Source organism: Bubalus kerabau, chromosome X (genome assembly GCF_029407905.1).
Source record: "Bubalus kerabau isolate K-KA32 ecotype Philippines breed swamp buffalo chromosome X, PCC_UOA_SB_1v2, whole genome shotgun sequence".
NCBI lineage: Eukaryota > Metazoa > Chordata > Mammalia > Artiodactyla > Bovidae > Bubalus > Bubalus kerabau.
In genome coordinates, this window is record NC_073647.1 from 8,671,633 (window position 1) to 8,695,076 (window position 23,444).

The 23,444-nt window shown below is 43.4% G+C and overlaps 1 protein-coding gene and 1 long non-coding RNA gene across 8 annotated transcripts in view; one reads left to right on the forward strand and one right to left on the reverse strand.

Annotated features, from left to right (window-relative positions):
• LAMP2 (lysosomal associated membrane protein 2) overlaps nucleotides 1-19,389 on the reverse strand; it is a 36,351-nt gene extending 16,962 nt beyond the window's left edge. For 2 of the 6 annotated variants that reach the window (XM_055565199.1, XM_055565200.1), the window contains exons 1-6: nucleotides 19,191-19,386; nucleotides 9,083-9,201; nucleotides 8,190-8,412; nucleotides 2,913-3,071; nucleotides 1,841-2,007; nucleotides 379-501 (exon numbers count right to left, since the gene is read on the reverse strand). In XM_055565199.1, the coding sequence (XP_055421174.1) occupies nucleotides 379-501; nucleotides 1,841-2,007; nucleotides 2,913-3,071; nucleotides 8,190-8,412; nucleotides 9,083-9,201; nucleotides 19,191-19,254 (855 nt within the window). In that variant the 5' untranslated portion in view covers nucleotides 19,255-19,386. Of the gene's footprint in view, nucleotides 1-378; nucleotides 502-1,840; nucleotides 2,008-2,912; nucleotides 3,096-8,189; nucleotides 8,413-9,082; nucleotides 9,202-19,190 lie in introns of all 6 variants that reach the window. The other 4 variants (XM_055565195.1, XM_055565198.1, XM_055565196.1 and 1 more) reach the window with 4 other exon arrangements.
• Nucleotides 17,600-19,358, forward strand: LOC129639904 (uncharacterized). 2 transcript variants are annotated; one of them, XR_008708663.1, is made up of 3 exons: nucleotides 17,600-17,734; nucleotides 18,037-18,121; nucleotides 19,114-19,358. It is a non-coding gene; the product is annotated as an uncharacterized LOC129639904 (long non-coding RNA). The 2 variants fall into 2 exon arrangements; XR_008708664.1 differs by lacking the exon at nucleotides 19,114-19,358 and adding an exon at nucleotides 18,298-18,417.
• Nucleotides 19,390-23,444: the final 4,055 nt, after the last annotated feature.

The window sequence follows — 23,444 nt, forward strand, 5'->3', positions numbered from 1 at the left end:
AGATAAACAGGAGAATTTTCTAACAAATAATGGAAAAAAAACTATGGAAAGTACTTTGTCTTTTATAAATAGACTTTATTATTACATATATCTATTTGGACAAATTAGATTTTTTTTGATATGGGTTAATTTTTACTCCTACCCTAAGGTCTATATAACAGCAGAAGAGGAGAATGAGCCCAGTCCACAGAACATGGAAGTGACCCTGCAGGATTAACAGGAATCAATGGACTACACTGTATAATTAAGTAGTGTTGAAATGGAAAATAGAGATAATTATCCCCCTCAACACATAAACATAACACACTCATTCACACAGAGACTTTCAGATGTGTTTCTGAGAGAACGATCCTAATTCTTGATGAACCAGTTACTCACCACAGCAAAGACAAAGTCGAGATACTTGATGTTGCTGCTGCTCAGCCTGAGCAGAGCAGTCTGAGGTTGGCAGCTGCCAGTAGCGTTGGTTGTGTTGGGATTGATATTAAAAACTGAAGCAACCTTTATGGGAAGAGGAGGGGAGAGAGGCATAGATTAACCATAAAAATCTATAGCAAAACCTTATACTCCAACAAGATCAAGTTCATGGAGAACAAAAACGCCTTTTGTCTCCTGGATACTTAAATGTATGATGTCTTGCTTTCAAAGCTGGCACAAGCCCCTCAAGCTGTAACTCAGCAGACTTTAAAAAAAGAAGGAAGACAAGAGGGAAGCTTCCTCAAACAATGAGCCAAATGAAAAGACATTTTTTATGGCGCACAAGAGCCATCTGTCTAGCTTGTTTAAGTCCTAAGACACTGGAAATGGGATCGGTTTGCCAGAACGCCCTCTGTAGGCCCAATAGAGCTTTGCAAGCAGAAGTGCCATCAGGTACTCCTTTCTGTATTTACCTACCTATACCATTCAAATCATCAAACAGCTGGAGAAACAGTTGCACTGTTCCAAGTTTACAGTGTTAGTTGCTCAGTTGTGTCCAACTCTTTGCAACCCCATGGTCTGACCACAGAATTCTCTAGGCAAGAATACTGGAATGGGTTGCTATTCCCTTCTCCAGGGGATCTTCCTGACCCAGGGATCAAGCCAGGGTCTCCTGCACTGCAGGCAGATTTTTTTACCATCTGAGCCACCAGGGAAGCCCTCACATAAAAGTGTGAAGGAGTTGTACTTTAAACTAACTGAAACAAAGATCAACTGCTTGGACTTCCCTCGTGGTACAGTGAATAAGAATCTGCTTGCCAATGCAGGGGACTCAGGTTCCATCCCTGGTCCAGGAAGATCCCACATGCCACAGAGCAAATAAGCCCATGCGCCACAACCACTGAGCCCAAGCTCTAGAGCTGGAGAGTAGCAACTACTGAGGCCCACGTGCCTAGAGCCCGTGCTCCACAACAGAGAAGCCACCACACTGAGAAGCCTGTGCACAGGAACGATGAGTAGCCCCCACTCACCGCAACTAGAGAAAGCGCACCCAAAGCGATGAAGACCCAGCACAGAGAAGAATAAGTAAAAATAAATAAAAATTTTAAAAAAGACTACTCTTAAAAAAAAAAAAAAAAAAAAAAACCTGCTCATATTGTGACCTGCTGACGGGAAAAGAATCTACACCCCAAAGAGTTCCTTAAACTAATAGGTTTCCTGCTGGCCAAGACAATCCTTTGACAGTGACATTAACTCTTTATGGCTGTATTAACTCAAAGTAGTTACAACTCTACAAGACAACATCAGATCAGTATTTAAAACTGCATCAGTCTATTACACTACTCTTGGGCTGAAGGCTGGACCCACTACATTGGAAAGGAGATACAGAAAAGAACGTATTAATAAAAACAGGCAACTATACCTTATCCTGAGTAATGTTCAGCTGCAGCCCCATGGTAGCCAGAAGACAGGTACCATTGCTATTTACAACTGAATAGGATCCGACCACTGGTTTTGTTGGAGATGGCACCGTGGTGGGAACGATGGGCACGGCAGTGGTTACAGTTTTATCTTTATCACACAAAAACTCTAAGACATACAAGGACAAAATAAACTGTTTAATTCATAAGGTCAGGGAAGAGCAGCATATTTCTCAAAACAGAAGTCCAAAAGGATTATATTTGGGATAAGGAATGTCTTGAAAGTATTATTAGCATTTTAAACTAAATGAGGCAGAGGTCCTCAAACTGCTGCTTCATATGCAGACAATCTTAAAAAAGTTATGACACAGCAGATGGACTCCAGACACATACAAATGCTTTATCTACTCACATGTGGCCACACACTCACCTTTTTATACACTTTGTTCCCCCCAAATTATCACCTGCTTCTGAGATGAAAATCAGAGATTTAAGTTTGAAAACAGTTCACCCCTACATTAAAAAAAGTGTTTTTAACTAAAAAAAAGTTTAAAAATTACTGAAGGATTTAAATACAAATGAACCTTTTCTCTGTGTTGCCCCTACAGCAAATCATAGGCATTTCAACCTCTTCTCAGGAAGTGTTGGTCGTTTTCCAGAACTGGTGGCTGAGAAATTAATGTATGTCCAATAAAGTCATATAAAAGTTACCAAATCAATTTATAAAAGTCAAGATTAGAACACAGAAATCCAATTTCTCAGCTTTTGTCTGGGATCTTCAAAAGCTTAAAAGCTGAGGATCAAATGCTATTTGAGGATTTGTTCCAACCAAGATTAGGTTTTATCCATGGAGAGCACTAGAGGTAGGTATTTCAGAAGATCATTCCGCCACATGTCCATCAGAAACCTGTAAGTGCAAGTTCTACCAGAATAAGGATTGCTGTTATTTATAAAAACTTTACAGTGCAATGTAGCTGTGGGTCTTAACATATAAATGCTTCAGATGGTACTTCAACTAAAGCTCCTTGGTATATTCTCATCTTAAGTCAGGACCCAAGTACAGAAATGTCTCACCTGTTGTGCTCACTGTGCCATTCTGGACAAAAGCTTGTACATGAACATCCCAATAGTGCTGGACAACGTCATGGTTTTCTAAGGTTGACAAACTATTGCATCTAAAGATGTCATTCAATGGAATCTTGAGTGCCACACGGTTATTAACAGTAAAAACCCCTGTAAGACAAGATTTAACAACAGCTATTTCCAAGAAGGTAGGAGGAAAGTGATCATATAAATACATAAGAGTTTCACCTTTTCTGTGTGCCTGCCCCACCCCAGTCCTGAAGTGACAACAGACAAGGTCTGTTCAGGGACTGACAAATTCACTGTGGCTGAAACACAAGGGGTTAAGAGGAAAGGGGTGATGGAATTAGGAAGCAAAGATAAGTTGCAGGTGGTCACACTTTGCAGCATATTCTATGACCTAAGGACAGGTTGGGCATTGTTTTGTTAGCAATAGAAGCTAAGTTTCAGTTTTTAAAGCTGGAAATAACAAACGTGTCATTTAAGGAAGACAGCAAAACTGTAGAGGTCAGGCAGAGCAGAAAACTTTTTAAGCAAAGTCATTAAAGAGGTAAACTAGCTAGTAGGCTAATGGCCTGGTTAAGAGGCAAGATGAGGGCTTCCCTGGTGGCTCAGCGGTAAAGAACCCGCCTGCCGATGCAGCAGACATGGACTTGATCCCTGATCTGGGAAGATCCCATATGCCGCAGAGCAACTAAGCCCACAGTTATCGAGCCTGTGCTCCAGAGCCCACGTGCTCCAACTACTGAAGCCCATGTGTCCTATGGTCCATGCTCCACAACAAGAAACCACCTCAATGAGAAGGCCGCACACCACAACTAGAGAGAAGCAACTGGTCACCACAACTAGAGGAAAGCCTGAAAGCAACAAAGATCCAGCACAAAAATAAAGAAAGAAATAAAAGTATAAAAAAGCAGGGGAGATGAGGAGGAGTTGCCTAAACCAAGACAGTGAGGGGCAGTAAGAAGAGAGCATGCGTGCGCGCTCAGTCATGGCTGACTCTTTGTGACTCCATGGACTGTAGCCTGCCAGTTCCTTCTGTCCATGGGATTTCCCAGCCAAGAATTCTGGACTGGGTTGCCATTTCCTCCTCCAGGGGATCTTCCCGACCCAGGGATTGAACCCACATCTCCTGCACTGGCAGGCGGGTTCATTACCACACGGAGCCACCAGGGAAGCCCAAGAAGAGAACAGAGAGGCAAATCGCAAACACATATCTAAGGTAGAAGCAACATGACTTAGCGACAACACAAACAAGAGAGATGGAATAATCAAGGATTATTTTTGTGCTACAATCCCAAAGAAAGTGAAAGTATCTAAAATGAGTTTTTGAAACCTCTTCCTGGATAGAATTTAGAGACTATTCCATTTAGGAAAATCTCAGAATATGAAAGCAACAAGTTACCACCTTTCTGTGCAGTTATTATAATGCCTATAGTGAAATGCCAAAGGGAAAAAAAATTAAACCAATGAACCAGAACAGTTTCCTCCAAAACCATTTTTCACTGTTAACTAAGTGAACAGATGTCTGAACTGGCTGTACATAGACAGACCTCAAAAAACAAATGAGTGCAAAAAGAAGTCGTAGACACACCGGAGTTATGTTATAAAACTGTCATTTTTTAAATGATGCATTGTGTCTGAACATATATTGACATATATATTAGTCAAATACAAACATATAGACAGGAAGGCTACACTCCTAACTTCCAAGAGTGATCCCCTCTTGGGAGGCAGGGAGGAAAATGGCTCTGAGGAGTGGGTACAAAGGAAACCTCTAAACGGCATTAGTTCTTGGTAATGGGTTTATGTGTGGTTCTGTTATTTCCTGTATTTTTCTATTTCTACACTGTAATCTTTAAAAATTTTTCATTTATTTAACACCAAATACATTTTGTATTGGGGTATAGCCAATTAAGTGAAGGGACTTAGCCATACATATACATCGTGGCTTAGACGGTACAGAATCTGCCTGCAATGAGGGAGGGAGACCTGGGTTCGATCCCTGGGCTGGGAGGATCCCTGGAGGAAAGCGTGGCAACCCACTCCAGTATTCTTGCCTGGAGAAGCCCCATGGACAGAGGAGCCTTGCGGGTTACAGTCCATGGGGTCGCAGAGAGTCAGACACGACTGGGCGGCAAAGCACATTCTCCCCGCAACCTCCCATCCAAGTTGGCACATAACACTGAGCAGAGTACACTGTATTTTAATCACGAAAAAGAAAAATTTAAAGGAAACAGCAGGAGGTAATTCCCTGGCAGTCCTGTGGTTAGGACTCCGGTCTTTCACTGCCAAGGATGCGGGTTTAATTGCTGGTTGGGGAACTAAACTCCGAGAAACTGTGGCACAGCCAAAAACAATAAACAACTTCAAAGTCACTTCAATTACCAGATGCCTAAAAATAGGATGCTAAATTATTTCAAAAAACTATCAACAGTTTGTTTAAGGGAGTCATTTAAAATCTCAAATAGTTTCAAATATTTTCAGTACAGCCAAAAAAATGTTGTTGATGCTGTTTAGTAGCTCAGTCATGTCCCACTCTTTGCGACCTCATGGACTGTGTCCCGCCAGGCTCTTCTGTCCATGGGATTTCCCAGGCAAGAATATAGGAGTGGGTAACCATTCTCTTCTCCAGGGGATCTTCCTGATTCAAGGCTTGAACCCATGTCTCCCACTTGGCAGGAGGATTCTTTACCATTTGAGCCACCTGGGAGGCCCACGGCCAAAAATAAATAAATAAATAAATAGGGAGAGAGATAGGTGTTAACGTTTCAAAGTCCACAGTCTTCCCATTAAATCTGTCAGATTAACCCCCATCTGCTTTTACTGCCGGAGAGGGCAATGGCACCCCACTCCAGTACTCTTGCCTGGAAAATCCCATGGATGGAGGCGCCTGGTAGGCTGCAGTCCATGGGGTCGCTAAGAGTCGGACACGACTGAGCGACTTCACTTTCACTTTTCACTTTCATGCATTGGAGAAGGAAATGACAACCCACTCCAGTGTTCTTGCCTGGAGAATCCCAGGGACAGGGGAGCCTGGTGGGCTGCCGTCTATGGGGTTGCACAGAGTCAGACACGACTGAAGTGACTTAGCAGCAGCAGCAGCAGCTTTTACTGCCACCCCACCTTGGTCCAGGTACTTATTACATCATCTGTTGAGCTCTGTAACAGTCTCTTAAGCTAGCATCTCTGCCTGTAGTCTCACTTCCCGAGTGAGATTAATCCTGCAGAACATTCTTTATAAACTACTGTCTCTTACTTTTGTTACATCATTCTCCTGCTTAAAAATCTAAAATGGTTCCCCAGTGCCTACCCCATCAAGCTAAAAGCAGTTCCTTGGCTTCCAAAGCCCCCTATTAATTTAGACTCACTGCACCTGGCCAACATGATTTTCCTTCTACTATGTACAGCCTCTATTTAACTGGGCAGCTCTCCAAACACTCCAGCACATACTGTGCTTCCCCCTGCTGGAAATACTCTGCTCAGAATTCTCCGCTTACTCAAAATCTACCATTAGGCGAAGTTTCAGCTCAGGCCCTCCTCCTCTACACCAAGCTTTCTCACTCCTCCAATGCATGACGTCCTCTGCTTGTCATCAGGCCCTCTTGTCCACAGGGATCCACTGATTAGCTCAAGGACTATGTACCATAGGTAAAGTTCACTCTGTACCTTGAGAAAGAGAGTCTAGAGCTTTCCTCACATTGTCAGAAAAGATTTATGAACCCTCCACCCCAAAAACACAAACAATAACAAAACCACACAGATCTCAATGTTCTTTCCAATTTTTCCATGTATACTTGGGAAAACAACTTCATTCACTCTGTCTCTCCAACTAGTTCTTAAGCTCCTTGAAAGTTAGGGGCAAATCCTAATCCTAGTTCTGAAAGACAATATACAGCAGAAAGCTAAATATACAAGATATCCAATAACAAACTTGCTTTAGTTATCCTCTCAAACTAAGAGATCAGTAAAAAAAAACAACTAGCATTTGATTTCTGAGTCTCAGTTAGTGATACTGCCCATGTTTTACATGAGCTCACTCACTTCTGGGTCTTTAAAAATATAATCTTTTGATACTCCATAAATCCAAATGAATTACTCATCCCCCAGACCAGGCAACTGAAGCCCATCTACTTGTGTTTCTGGGGTCAGGATGAAATACTATCTGTGAGAAATGCTAAGCTACTAGGAACACCATGTTAATACCCCAATCTCAGTGGAAGGCAAAGAAAGGAGAAAATTATGTCCCTAACAAGACTGAAATCTCCATTATCCATGCCTTCTAAATATTTTAATACACATTTCACTTCTAGTAAGTTACCAGAGCGGCTTTCCGATAGCTCAGTTGGTAAAGAATCCACCTGTAATGCAGGAGACCTCAAGTTCGATTCCTGGGTCAGGAAGCTCCAATGGAGAAGAGAAAGGCTACCCACTCCAGTATTCTTGGGCTTCCCTGGTCGCTCAGCTGGTAAAGAATACGCCTGCAACGCAGGAGACCTGGGTTCGATCCCTGGGGTTGGGAAGATCCCCTGGAGAAGGGAAAGGCTACCCAACTCCAGTTATTCTGGAGTTACCAGAATGGCCTAATTCCCAATGCCTTCCCAAGTTCATTTTGACCTAAAATTGTCTCAAAATAGCAGCAAATGTTGACTTTAGTCATCTTACCTTTTTTTTTTTAACAACTTTTTTCCCTTACGTTTTTTACTTTTCAGTCAAAATCCTATATAAGCAGTAACAAGATTTGAAGATGAAGTTTTTCTGCTGGTCTCAGGTTACTAAACTTGTACCATTTAAAATAGTTCTCAGTAAAGGATTTTCTCATTCATTCAACACTTACTGACTGCCCACTATTGAATGAAGTAAATAACAGTAGTCATGTGCCAGGGACACATAAGTTCAACAGACTTTGGTTCAAACACCAGTTTACCACTTACTAGCCTGTGTGACCTTTGGGAAAGATATCGAATCTCATCAGGCCTGTAAAGCTGAGATAAAATCTACTTCCCAGGGTTGCTGTTAAGGCTTAAAAGTGAGATGCTGCTGGCAACATACTTAGAGTACTACATGGTACACAGTAAAGCATCAGGCAATGACATCAAACATCCTCACTGTATCAAATACTATGCTGTGCAAGAAAACCCAAAGACATGGCATTTCCATTCCAATTAGGGAGACAGACATGCATAAGCACGGCTTTTAAATTATTTACATTGTTCATTATTAATGAAGAGCAAGAGAACACAAACACAATCCAATTCTTAAGGTTACCTTTTTCCTTCGCATCAGGAAATGTTTTGTTATCATTAGTGTTGTAGGAAAATGAGATGGTGTCGACTAAATAAGTAGATGGAGATGATGCCTCTTTTGTAAAATTCACAATCCAGGAAAAACCGGACCCAAACTGCACCGCTATTTTAGGACCATTCTGGTCGTCCCCACAAAAGCTTCCATTGTAGGTTGCAGCACCAAGGTCTGAAATGGGTACAGTTTTCTAAAAGAAAAAGACACGTGGGGCTTAGTCCCAAACAGGCAGCAATGAGAACAAGCATTTCCACCGTGAGTGCCAGTATGAAGTTGACATCACACCCCACTAGCCAGCCTGGCCCATCTATGCTGACGGGTTTCCGATTCTTTAACTACACACCAGTCCCTCTGGACAAATTCACGAATGTCTAAAAACAAAAGGAAAACCAGTCTTAAGTTCAGCTATTGACTTTAAAAAAATATGTATCAGGCTGTAAGCAGGCAGGATCTCAACGAAAAGAAATAAGGCAAAAAGGATTGAGAGGATAAATCCACCTCCACCCAAAGGTGACTTTAATAGCAAGCTATTTAAAAAAGCTTCGATGTTAGTACATGTTAAAAATTATAGAAATAAACCTGAAACACCATAGTCTTCAGATCATTTTCTCTTAACTAATTCCAAAAAACCTCCAAAGAACTGATGAATTAAAATATTCATTCCTAAATAAATAAAAAAATTCACTCCAAAACTAAATAGAATACCTTCAAGTGTACATGCTAAATAAAATAGCTCCACAAAATGTACATGGTGTCAGTTAACATGAAATTAAATTTGTATAAATGAATGCAAAGGATTAAAAAAAGAGAATATAACTAAACTCCTACTATAAAACCCAAAGAAAAATAAAAACACTTACATTATGCTTGTCTGTGGTCTCATAGCGTATTGTGAAATTCATCTGCCATTTTGCATAAAGGCAAGTGCCGTTTGATGAATCTGTCAAATTAAGTTCCAATGCATAAGACGAGACAGCGCCTAGATTAAAAACAATAAGATTTTTAAATTGGACTACAAAAACATATATAAAATAAAAGTAAGCTCTATCCATCCCTAAAGTTCAACCTAATAATCATTTCCACACTCTGTGCCTTGCTAGTTTTAGACAATTATTACTTATTAAGACTTTTGTTTGTTTTTTTTAGGTAAATGAGGTGATGGGGAAATGTGGAAGGAGTGTTTTCTCAAACCAGCTGGTGGAACCTTCTCTATAAAAATAATGATAGCTCTGATTTCTGCGATCTTGGTGCTTTAAATCCTGCCAAACTACATGACCTATGACACTGAGAAGTCTTGGCAAACCCTTTTATTCTGATGTAAAAATGTGGGCCAGGTCTAAGCATGTGTATCACGTGATCAAAGGAAGAGTATTGCAAAGGTTGTTAGATCCACAAGCAAAAAGTTAATTTTTATAAACACAACGTTTATCATTTCAGTTTCATTTTAAAACCCAATCGATTAGAAAGCCTAATTCATCTTTTGACGTGGACTCAAAGTCCCTTCCTCCATTCTCAACCTGCTACCCCTTTTTTTTTTTAGCAGAGAAACCTTTCAGGGACAGAAAAGCTTTGGGGATTTTCAGCTACCTTGACTCTGATCTTCTACACTAGGTTAAATGGGGGACATCACCTATTACATTGAAGAGCCCAAGGACTCAAAACACGGATATGCCAGAAAACACACCAGCAGCATAAATAATGGACCACCATCTAAGGATTTTCTTCACTGCCTCACCAAGGGGTGCACTGTTTCCTGTTGAGATAGCTGTACAGCCTTGAATGATACCCAAGCATGCCAGCGTCACCTACAAGTGGGGACACGCTCTAGACTATAGAGAATCGAGTCCCGAGAGGAATACCAAGAAGGCGTGCCTCAGCAACAGCTTTCAAGCTGTACACAAAGCCCGCGTCATGCTCTGGAGACCAAGCTGCCTCGCCAAGCCTGAATCTGATATGCCTAAGCTCATGGTCACTGACAATGCCTAAATGTACTGGCTACAGGCTCCAAAAGACCTGTGAGGCCTAAGTAGGTTTTACAGCCATTCTTTTCTCAGAACAATCTGGAATGGAGCTACCATCACTGATCCAAGGCTACCCTGCAGTGGTGTTGAGAACTGCAGCTCAGAATTCTGATCAGCTGGAAGCCTGCTTTCCATACACATTCTCTTGGTCTCTTTAAAGTCCCCCATTTTAACATATTCTCCTTGTATTCAAAGTATTCAGGACTTCCCTAGGGGTGCAGTGGCTAAGAATCTGCCTGCCAATGCAGGGGACATGGGTTTGATCCTTGGTCTGGAAAGATCCCACATGCTGCAGGACCACTAAGCCCGTGTGCCACAATTACAGAAGCCTGCAAGCCCTAGGACCAGTGCTCCGCAACCAGAGAAGCCACCACAATGAGAAGCCCGAGCACCACAACTAGAGAGTGGCCCCCACTCATTGCAACTAGAGAAGCCCACACAAAGCAAAAAAGACCCAGCACAGCCAAAAATAAAAAATTTTTTTAAAAAATTCTTTGTTGATTCTGAATAAACTCATTAAAAAAAAAAAATAAAACATTCAAAAGAAACAACCAAAAAAGCCTGCCATGTGTTAATCATTTTCTTTCCAAAGAAATTAGAGTAGCAAACAAAACTACGTGAAAAAGCACTCAGTATCAAAGCATCAGTATCAAGGGTGGAGGACTCGGCTCTCTGGAACAGAAGGCAAAGGCAGTTGTCTGTATTTGTCACTACATTAACATCAAAATGACATAGGATGAGATGGTTGGATGGCATCACCGATTCGATGGACGTCAGTCCATTTGTACATCCATCGAGTCAGAGCAAGCTCAAGGGGTTGGTGATGGATGTTTTGGAACTGTCGAGTTTGAGGTCACAGGCACTGAGTAAAAGTGGCCTCTGGGCAGCTGGGGGTGGAAGAAGCCCTCTGAAAGCACAGTTCTCCCAGGGTGCTGGGTTGTGAAGTCAGAGAACAGAATGTGCTGGGCCCCTGGGTAGGTGAGTAGGCTGTTTTGATGTTAGTTTTGATGTCAGTTGCTCAGTTGTGTCCGACTCTTTGCGATCCCACGGACTGCAGCACACCAGGCTTCCCTGTCCATCACCAAACTCGTTCCCCCTTCTCAGCCTCACTGGCTTGAAAGGAAAGGCAGCACCCTGTCCAGACACTCAGGCTCAAAAGGTTTTGGGAATTGGCTTCTCCTTTATTCTCTTTGTTGAGTCCTATTGATTTTTTCCCCTTCCGATTCCCTCTGAAATCCAATCTCTGCCTTTAGTTTCTACTCCAAACCCACCAGCACACCCCTAACTTACTACAGATGCCTCCTAGCAGCCCCTAGAGGTGTTGTCAGATTCATAGTCCTTAAAACACCTCTTCCTCTCAGGATAGTGTCTTGTTCAAAGCCTTTTACGGGCTCCAGAACACCCATGCTAGAATTTAATTCCTCTGCCTGACTTTCAAAGTAATCTTTAATCTTGTCCCACCCTATTCCTTCAACTTCTCTCAAGGCCATGTTCCCAGAACACACCCTTCAATCCGGCTGAACTTGTTCCACTGGACCCATTTGCCGCGCTCTAGTCAACCTCTGTCCCAGGCTTTTACCTTTCCTAACATCTGAAATAGACTTGTTTACCTGGGAGGGGATTTCACTATTTCTGGCTGTCCCCAAATCTACAACACCCCCGCCCTTTTTTAAAAACAATTTCTGGCCAATCCCACCTCCCCCCACTGTAACAGCTGAAAATGCGCAGGGGCCAGCCAGCGGGGCACGGTGCTGCTTAATGCTTGGCGGTGGCAGTGCAGCTCAGTGGCATGAGTTGGGACACTAAACTTGGTTTAAATTCTGAGTAATCCACTGTACCTTTCTTACAACATGAGTTTTTTTTTTTAATGTGTGATGTGTAACATACATACAGAAAAGTGTAAACAGCATACATCCAGAAGGGATTTCAAGTGCATAAAGTATGCAGCTTGAAGCATTTTCACAAACTGAACCCACGTGTCAGGATGCAGAATATTCCAAGTGCTCCCCCGAAAGTTCCCTCACTTCCCCTTCCAGTTACCAATTCCCTTCCAAGGGCAGCCAACAACCTGACTTCTAACAAACGGCACAGTTTACTTTTGTCTGTTGTTCAACCTGATGTAAATGGAATCATTCACTATGCTCTGTTGTATCTGGCTTCTTTTACACAACATTATGTCTTTTGAGATTCACCCACGGTGTTGAGCGTAATTGCGGTTTGTCATTTCTAATTCTGTATGTACAGCCTTCCTGCATTAGGTCAGTACTCCACTGCATGTTTTTGCTACTGCTTATGGACATTGGGAGAGTTTCCAGTTTGGTTCTATTACAAATGGACGCATCAGTGAACACAGGTGTGTGTTGTGTGTCTACTGGGTATATGTTTAGGAATGAAACTGCAGGGTCTAAGGGTATGCACATGTCCCAATATCTTTTTAAGAAATTCCTTTTCTGCTTAAAAATTGATGAGATTTAATTTCTGTTGTTTATAATTAAGAACCCAGACTCATAGGCTGTCCATTTTTCAGCCACCATTCTCTCCTTAAAGACTTCCTGACTATAACAGCCCTCAAGGAGCAGTCATAGTGCATATTGCCACACTTCCATATATTTTATACTACCCTGAATTATTCAGTTATTTTATGCCTGTAAATCCTGTCTCCTCTATTACTGTAAGCTCCAAAACAACAGTTTTCAACTGTAACTTCACAAGAAACTGAGGTGCCAGGGTAAATTCTAGTATACAGCAAATAAGTTGTTAGCTAATAAAAAAAGTACCAAAGACCGTAAATGAATGATATACACAAATAGATTCAAGATTCGCTTTTGATAAGGTCTCTGCTACTCATTTGATTTCTAATATTCTCCCTTAGGCAGATGATCTTATCTATGCACAGCCCCTAGAAGTGTGTCTTTTTTATGAATGTCATCCATCACAGGTGTCAGGGAAGGGGAGACTATATCTATTACTTCCATCTCCCACCATCCCTAGTAGTGCTGAATATATTAGATTGTCAATAAATACTGATTGATTATATCCAGGTGAAAATACCATGCAATCAGGACCTGGAACACAGCTTAATCTAATTACAGGAAGTCTAAGCCTTCACCTCTTCCAAATCATGAACCCAACCCATCAGTCTTCTGGATACTCCCCTCAACCCCCATGTCGGTTTTTTTCACAATTCATTTTGACATGGATTTCAGCTAGGAATACTGCTTTTCCCAGAAGTTTATAGATGAAACATTTACATTTTGGTTAAAAAAAATCTTCAGCAAGCCACTTGCATCCTATCGAAGTGTCTGATTTTAGACTAGCCAGCCATTTTTGTCTAAAAGGCTTTATGACACTAAAAAACACAGCTGAATATATCCTGGAGTGTGTAATTATAGACCTGAGTTTACTCTTCAAAGGGGCTGGGTGGGGGGAGGCAAAATCAACTTTCCCAAATGCAAATATCCTCTTGTTTCCAAAGAAATCATTTATAGGTTCTTTTAGGACTCAGAACTCTGGTCTCTAAGCATGACACCAGCAAAAAGTGGCCAGGTTTTCCTAAGTCTTTTTGATCCAAAGTGTGGTTGAAAAATATACATTTGTAAACAATATGGGGGTGGGGTGGGAACATCATAATAGTGGTAAACAAAACCAATAAAAAACAATTATCTAAGAGGCAATAGTATAATGAGACAATTAAAGAGACCCATCACTGGAGCTGAAGAGCTAGAATTCAAATCAGGCAGTCCAATTTAAACACTGGCTGTGAGATTCTGGGCAAGTTAACCTCGCTAAGAATTGTACAGTGCATTTCTCTAACACATTCTTCGAAAGCACGAGAGCCCTTCAGAGTGAAGAGACCTTTGCCATGCAAGTTAAGCGATTCCAATTTAAAAGTTTTTTTTCCCTTCTAAGAAACACAGCACCTAAAGGGATCCCTTCCCAAATGTTCAGTATGTCTACTTTCATTGTATTAAGCGATGGACTCTTGTCCTCAAACTCTGATATCAATTCAGAGTGAGGTTGAGCAAAGGATCTTAAAAACAAAAACACGAAAAAAAATCAGGACATAGGCATACAGCATCTATTTACACTTTGTTTTCAACTCATAGGTTTGTTGAGTCAACCAAGTCAAATCAACTGTTCCTCAATTCCTAATGTAAGTACAATTACCACGTGGTAGTTCCTGATACTCTGGATTTCTGGTAAATCTCTTAAAAAAAAAATAATAGATTTCAAGCTATGAAATATTGTTTTAAGGTCAGAGAGTGGGTAAGGAAATAAAAGATTTCCATTCAACTAATGGAAAGTGCTTATTGCTGAGTGGTGTTGGGCAGACCTCCAGAATTCTTTTTCAATGCACAGCAGGATACCAACAAGTACTTATAAAGTACACTTTTGGAGCTGACGGGATCTCTGATCACTTTAATCTGAAATTATGATCGAAATGCTTTCATCACTACAGGAGGAAGAGCAGTCTTCTTGCACCAAGGATCACTGAATTCAGCTATAATGCTGTGAAATAATCCTTCATCACAAATTCCACTCAAGGATCTAGTGGAAGAATGCTGCACTCACGGGAAATATGTGAATATCTATAAATCCTATCAGATGTGATAAGCAATGACCAATAGATGAATAATAAGCCTGTCCTTTCGAGTATCTTTATTAAAACTAGAATACTTTCAGGAGAACAGTGAAACCAAAGTTATCAGTGGTAAGGCTACAGAAAAATCTCACTGCTTACTTTCTCACTTTTCAATCACCTCCAAGAGAGCTAAACTGGTTCTTTGTGAAAATCTTATTTATTCTCCTCATCTAGGATGTTCTGGTTCCCCAGGTGAACCTTCATTACCGCTTAGGTTTATGTGAAGGGATATAGGTAAGATGGGGCTTCCCTGGTGGCCTAGCGGTAAAGAATCCTGCCAACGCAGGAGACGCGTGTTCAGTCCCAGGGTTGGAAAGATACCCTGGAGCTGGAGGAAAAAATGGCAACCCACTCCAGCATTTTTATCTGGAAATCCCCTGGACAGAGGAGCCTGGCAGGCTACAATCCATGGGTCGAAAAAAGAGTCAGACACAACTTAGCGAGTGAACAACAGGTAAGATACCAGCATTATTATATGGGATTATACTTGAATCAGTTGGTTTATAATCATCTGTACAGCTTAGCACTGATCTTAAAGTTCTCCATCTTGCAAAACCCAATGTAAGGTTCACAGAAGAAAAAGGTAACCAACTTAATCTAGTTCACCGATGTCTCCCCAGCGCTCACTAACGAAGACCTTCAACAAAAGCCTACTGAGTTAACCCCGTGCCCCCAGGCCCTGTGCCAGGGAGGCAATGGGAAGTTAACGGTACAGCAGACAGTCTCCACACAGAGACTAAATAAATCCACAGAGATTTGCCTAGTTGGGGGGCGGGGGCTGGGGGGGAAGGGGAATAAAAGGGTGGAAAACAGGCTAGCCTAATAACCTAGGCATTTGGGCAAGATAAGACTGACTCCTATTCCTCCAAGTAAGTCACGTGGGCTGGCCTCCTTCAAGTCTCTGCTCAAATGTCACCCAACAATGAAGGCCTTCTGACCACAAATGTCAAAGAGGGTCAACCCCACCACTCCCTCCCTACCGGCTCTTTCTTCTTCCTCATATCCTGCCTCATTGCCTTCGCCTGCTTATGGCACTCTGCAATTCTATTCTTGACCTGAGGGGCTGTCTTCCCCCACTAAGAGGTAAGCTCCCTGAGAGCAGGAACCTTTCGCCTAGTGGCTTCCATCAACAACTGTGAGAAGGAGTGACTCCTCTACCAGTGAAGTACACACTTGGGAAATTTCTACCAGGTTTTTCCCCACTCAGAATAGCCTCCACCCTATAAAAACCAGAAGTCAGACTAGTTATGGGAATCAGTAACCACAGAACTCTGAAATCTATAATGTCACAGGGGAAACATAAGCAATGATGCTAGGAAAAGTTTTTCATCCACTACTCTCTAACGCCTCTAGGTAGCTTTTCTTCAGACGCTCTCTGCTGCTGCTGCTGCTGCTGAGTCGTTTCAGTTGTGTCCGACTCTGTGCGACCCCATAGACAGCAGCCCACCAGGCTCCCCCGTCCCTGGGATTCTCCAGGCAAGAACACTGGAGTGGGTTGCCATTTCCTTCTCCAATGCATGAAAGTGAGAAGTGAAAGTGAAGTCGCTCAGTCGTGTCCGACTCTTAGCAACCCCATGGACTGCAGCCTACCAGGCTCCTCCATCCATGGGATTTTCCAGGCAAGAGTAGGCAGGTCTAATTCATTCCAATAAATACTAGCATAATTTAATCTTTGTGAAAAAGGCCAACACACAGGCTCTAAGAATTCTTTTCTATACTTACTCTAAAGCATCTATTTTTAAAGAGCTACCTGGTAGAGCTGGGAGAGAGTTGTACAGTTACCAAGTGAAACCAGTGCACTACCAGTTCATGAGGTCATAAATCCAGGAACAAATCCTCCTCCCTGGGACCCTCTGCAGTGCTCAGGAACAGCCTGAATTTCACAGCAGATACTTCACTGACTTTCCAAAAAACTATTATTGGTATCCATTTTGATACATAAAGGTAAGGTGCGAAACCCACCAAGCAACTGAAGAATTGCTAAATTCTTAAACACACACAGGAGTTTGAAAATCCTCCAAGAGGATGTTAGTCCCAAACAATAAATGGCAAACTAGCAGATGAGCTGATGGTTTTTTTAATGTGCTTCTTTTCGCCTGTTTATTTTCTGCAATGAGCAAGCACTGGTTTTGTAAAAAGAACACACAAAAAAGCTTTCATTAAAAGGAAAAAAAATGACAAGCAAGCCAACAAGACAATGAATTTTTTCCCCCTTTCTCTGCACAATAAAAGTGTTGTTTGTGCTGATCCAATTGGCAGAGAACTACTGATTACCAGATGCCTTGGTCAGATGTGTTCTAGTCACTGATAAGGTGCTTCTCACTGTAAACAATCCTCTCACAGGGTCATTTGGCCTCCCCAAGTGCTTCACAGGGGAGTTAAGGCGGCACATTACATTTGAGCAAAGCTCCGTGGCCCCTTTCAAAAGGGCTAGAGGCTTTCCTGCACTAAATGCACAGCTAGATTCCCTTCTGGCATCAGGGCCCCTTTACTCTCTTATCCACTGAGGACCTCAAAGGGCTTTGTTTATGTGACTTATATCCATTGCTACTTGCTGTACTAGAAATTAAAACTAAAAAAGGGACTAAAACACATCAGACCCATGAGAGTGGTGATGTCATCACACATTCTATAGCTTCTGGAAAACTCCACCGTACTGAGAAGAGGATAAGTGTGAAAAGGACAAATATCTTAATTTCAGTCTGGAGATAGTTTTCATCTGACAGGAACTTCCCCCCACTCTACCCTCAAAGATCCTTAAGAATCACTAGATGATCCAGACCCCTTCCAACTCCACGGCTCTGGAGCCAGATTCCTCATCTCTTGGCACTACTGACATTCTGAGATGGGTAATTCTTTATGGGGGCGCGGGTGGGGGAGTGCTGTCCTGTGCCTTGTGGGATGTTTAGACGCACCACTGGCCTCTTCCCACTAGATGCCAAAAGCAATCCCCAGTGATGACAACCCAAAATGTCTCCAGACATTGCTAAATGCCCCCTGGGTGAGAATCCACCATTCCACGTGTTGACTTTATTCTTCTACTGAAATGTGAATTACAAAATGTGTGCCTCTCACTGCCCCTCCCGGGCCCCTAATGTATCTATTTCTTCTCTATTCCCATCTGAGTCTGCGCCTTCTGGTCTTTTATTAGGTCACAAATGGCAAGGGTCAGGTAATAACAAGCTCAGAATTTATCAGGACAGGAAGAAACATTCTGGTCAAAGTTCACCTCTCAGGTATTTAAACGCCTCGGGTACCTAAAGCGTGCGGGTGGAAGGGTGGGGGTGGGGGTGGGGGGTGGAGGTGGGGCGCGGGGCGCTCAGAGCGCCAGCAGCCAGCCAGTCATTCTTAGGACCTAGCAAAAACCCGATCCTTAGAAAATGACCTGCCCTCCTTCTCCTCCGAAAACCAGGCGGTAACAGGCCAGTTGTGTGAGAGAGAAGAAAAGGAGCTTCTGAACGCAAAGTGGCAGTATAAAAGACTCAGATACACCACCCCCAAAACCTCAATATATGGGTACCTTTTTTTAATCAGTCTAACTGGAAGGAAGTAACAAAACTGGTTTAAAAAAAAATAAACAACTATGTCCTCAGCACCTCCAAGTCAGATATTCACTCCCCACCGAAGTTTGTATTCATCCCTTTTAGTCTCCAGAGGTTGGGTACAAATTTTCTCGTCTGGAAATTGCCCCAGCCACCTTAGCTCCCCCTTCCCCATCAACACTCCAAGTACCAAACCCCAATTTATCATCTCTTGAATCACCCTTCCTCCACAGCGTTAAACTTCTACCCCACCAAGCCTCTCACTGCCCCTCAGAATCTCCCCCTATCTGTCCCCCCCCCCTTAACCCAAGCTTCTCCACGCAGGCAGTCCCCTTCCCTCCTCAGTTTTCTCTCCCGCCCCACAGGTTCCCACCATCTTCAAAACTCTTCCTTGATCCTAGGACCAGGACTCTAATTGTCCGTGCCACCCCAGAATCCGCACGTACCGCCCTCCCACGCTCACCTCTCCTTAGCATCTCCCCCAAGTTACTCTTTCCACCTCTGGTGCTCTTCCCTACCTACTCCCTCGGCGTCCACCCCCACCCCTTGCTTTTTTATTCTCATGGGCCCTTGTCCCTCGCCATCCCTCGGTCGGGCCTTCGCTAGGTCACTGCTCATCACCTCGGGCCAGCGCCAACGCCCAGTGTCTGTCGTTCAGCCTCTCAACCCCCTCCCCTCCGGACCAGTCTTTCAGGTTACTGCCTCTGAACTAGGAGCCCCGGGCCCAGGATCAGGGACTAAGCAGAAGGGCCCAACAACTCACCCAGGACGAGGCAGAGGAGAAGGAACCCAGAGCCCGGAACCGGGGCGAGGCGGAAGCACACCATGATCCCGGAGAGCAGGCGGCGGCGACAAGAGCAGCGACAGCAGGGAAAAGGCTCGCGGAAACCTGATAGGAGCGCGGATGACCACCGACCACAACGCTGCAAAAGCCAGGACTCGGCGCTTTCAGCGCGGGTCATAAGACCAGGGGCGGGGCTCTTTCTTGCCCTCAGCCAATCAGCGCGCTTGAAAGCGGCCCTAGGGGTGGTGATGCTTGGGCCCAGTGGGCGGGGTGACCACGCCCTGGCTTTTTGGTTCACAGTCATTTTTATGCTCCTAAGAGATGCGCGCGGACGGCCCTTACTGAGGTTTTTAAAGAGAGACGAACTTTTTTGGGGGGTGTAGATAGTATAGATTATTTCAGTTCTGACCCCTTGAGAATACTTTTGCTGGAGTTAAAATGGTTGCTAGGTATTGCAACGTCATACCTACAGAAATAAAACATGATTATTCTCCAAACACTGTTGCCCATGCAGCTCATGTCATTAAAAGGACAAGGGAGCTAGAGGGTGATATGGAGTCAGTGAACGCCAGAGCAGGCCTTGAAGTTCACCTAGTTACAACACCCTGTTTTTCAGATGGGGAAACTGAACTCAGAAAGAGGAAGAGTCTTATTTAAATATAGAAAGAAAGACAATGAGGAAGAGAGAAATAGGACAAGGGAAGAAAGGATCATCCATATTCCGAGCACACAGAAAGAGACACCATTATCTACCTGTCCATCCAACAAGCTGTTTTTCCTCTATCTATACACATGTAAATATTCTTTAATTAGAATTCACTCTAAACACATTATTTGGTATAGTTGACAACTGAACAGATGAAACCTAAACTCTTCAACAAATGAAAGCATTCAAAAACTATAAAGATCTCAAATTGGGACAAAGCGTTGATTCTCAAATGTTAGTTTCCAAAAGTGTCATCTGGGGATTTTTAATAACATGCAGAATCCTCACGTCATTCCCCAGAGATTCTGAAACAGTAGGTCTGTGGCACTCCTAGGAATCAGTTCTTTTGTTTTAACAAGAACTCCAAGTGATTCTGATTCCTATGGTTCCCAGACTACATTTCAAGTATCAGAAAATAGAGCTTCAAAATCATCTAGTCCCAGGAGATCTTAATCTGGTTCCAATGGATGAACTAGGGGTCGGGGATAGGTGTCTGTGAATTTTTTAAAATTACAGGCAAGATTTACATATGTGTATTTTTCTGAGGAAGTTGGTAGTTTTTACTATTTCTTAAGTAGGACCGGAGAAGTCAATGGCACCCCACTCCAGTACTCTTGCCTGGAAAATCCCATGGAATGAGGAGCCTGGTAGGCTGCAGTCCATGGGATTGCTGAGAGTCGGACACGACTGAGCAACTTCACTTTCACTTTTCACTTTTATGCATTGGAGGAGGAAAAGGCAACCCACTCCAGTGTTCTTGCCTGGAGAATCCCAGGGACAGGGGAGCCTGGTGGGCTACCGTCTATGGGGTCGCACAGAGTCAGACACGACTGAAGCGACTTAGCAGCTTAGCAAGTAGGACCTATGACTTCTCACCCTAACACCCACCCCTGCTCCAATATTAAGATCTACTCCCCCACTGTCCTTCGCTTGAATGTGATTAATTCCTGAAAGTGAGAACACTGAATGTGTTCTGTCATGAGTGAAACTGACTGCCCCATTTATAAGGCTGGGAGGCAGCTCTGTCCTGGATAACCTGCAGCTGAGTTGAGCGCTCAGAAGTGCGGCTCCCCCCCATTATTTTTATTTATTTATTTTGGCTGTGCCGCATGGCATGCAGGCATGCAGAATCTTAGTTCCCCGACCAGGTATCGAACCCATGAGCCCAGCAGTGGAAGCATGGAATCTTAACCCCTGGACCTCCAGGGAAGCATACTGCCTCCCACCCCACCCAGCTCAATCCTTAATGAAGGGACTCTGTCCCTTCTTCCTCAACTATAAACTGCCTAAATTTCATGTTCAGTGAAATGCTAAGAAGAGATAAAACAGCATAGTGGAAAGAACACTGGGCGGACATTCAGAAGAGCTGGGCGTGAGATACCTCTGACTGACACCATGACCTTCACTTCATCTCTTTGAGCTTCTACATCCATAAAATAGAAATGTGTGACTAGAGCTGTTTCTCAGCACCGGCTGCACTTTGGGATCACTGGTAGGGCTTAAAAACTAGAGATGCCCCTCGGTCCCACCCCTTGAGATTCTCTGATTCAGTAGATAAGGCCTGGGGCCTGGGCACTGTAGTTTTCTTAGAACTCCCCAAGACAGTATTAATCGGCCAGAGATGAACTGTCAGGTAATCCCAGCTTTACAAGTCTAGGATTCTATGAAAGTAAATGCTCATTTGTATAAGATATAAGAAAACCAAGTGTCCCTTTGAGTCAAGAATTCCGTTTAACCAATTGTACTGAACTTCTTGCAGATGTCAATCAAATGAAAAAATGGAACAGAGAGAGATATCAGCGGCCTTACAAGCTAAATCCGCCACTCACCCCCCCCCACCCCGCCCCCATCACCACCATTCCCGCAAAACAAACGCTGGTTTCTTGACCGGGACAGCCTTCTTCAGGAGACAGAACAGTGTTTGTGTGTTGTTGTTGTTGTTGGAGGATGGCGGGTGGGGGATTGATGAGTAAAGGTTGGGTTATTTTGTCAGAAGACACAGGCTCAAAATTCTCAAACCTTTGTTTAATTTAACAACTTAATTTAATGTAACAACTCAAACGCAGTTGTTTAATGTCTCCGCGCTCGGAGATACCGCGAGAACTACTCGCTTTTTTCTGCACTGTCTCCCATCACCTAGCCAGTTGAAGGAACTTGCCCCTGACTCTTCTGCAGGAGAGGCAGATTCCGAAGTGGGACTAGGGTCGGTGGTTTGAAGAACTTTATGAGATTCCCCTGGCATCTGAGCTTCCCAGCTGTGGACTTGATTGTTGTTGCCAGGAAAGGGAGTGCTTTCACATGCACTTCCTCTCTTAGGGGACCCCGTGCCCACCTGCCTGCGCAAAACTCCTCAGTCCCCCTCCCCCACCCCTACCCCCAGCCCCACACCACCCCAGGTAGATTCTGACTCTTTGAGCAGCTTTGAGAACAAGGAATCGCTGGTAAACACTTCCCCGAAAAGTGAACACACCGAAGGGTGGAAGAGATAATGACCCTCTAAGATCTAGTAAATGATGACAATGCAATGTGTAGGTCCGAGGGAGGAAATGAACATCAATATATAGATTTAGAATAGAAAAATGATAAATGCTTATTAAATGAATGAATGAGCAGCCCTGAGGCTCTAATCTCATCTTCCTGCCATCTGTTGACTGAAGAAAAACACCGTCTAAAAGTTAGGTTTTATTCGAGAAACTGACTGGTCTATAGCCCATGAGACAGCCTCTCAAATAGCGCCGAGGAACTGTTCCAAAGAGGTAAGGCAGGAGCCAGGAGTTTTTGCTGGAAAAGAAACAAGTAATTGAACATCAAAAAAAATTACGGCTAATCACAGAAAACATCTCAAGTTAATGATTTGACTGCTTTTCTCTGCATGGGAAGATGCAAGAATCTAGGCTCATTGAAATTATTCCTTAGATATGCATCTTAAGGATTTCGGAGCAGTATCCTGTTTTTCTCCATTCTGAATCCCTTTGGGCAGGTGCCCTGCAGTGGCTGAAGGCTTGATGGGGTGGTGGGGGGGACATTCTTTGTTTAGTGAAATGGCGGGCAACATATTTTTGTCTCCAAATCATGTAATTATTTTATTTGCATTCTTTCTCTGCCATTTTTTCCCCTTTCCTTACCCTTTTTTTTTTTTTAAGTTTCTACTCCACTCCTCTTTTCCTTTCCCCTCCAAACTGTGACAATATGGTCGTCACTCAGCCCCAACAGAGAGGTCACAGAGGACTCAAAGGGCTGCCAACCTCAACCTAAAGTGCACTGGGCGAGTGGAAGCAGGCCATTGTAGTTATTCGTTTCTGCAGCAGCATTCTTCTCCACCTGCCCGCCAAAGAGCTGGTCTAACCTGCTGCTGCTGCTGCTAAGTCGCTTTAGTCGTGTCTGACTCTGTGCGACCCCATAGACGGCAGCCCACCAGGCTCCCCCGTCCCTGGGATTCTCCAGGCAAGAACACTGGAGTGGGTTGCCATTTCCTTCTCCAATGCATGAAAGAGAAAAGTGAAATTGAAGCCGCTCAGTTGTATCCA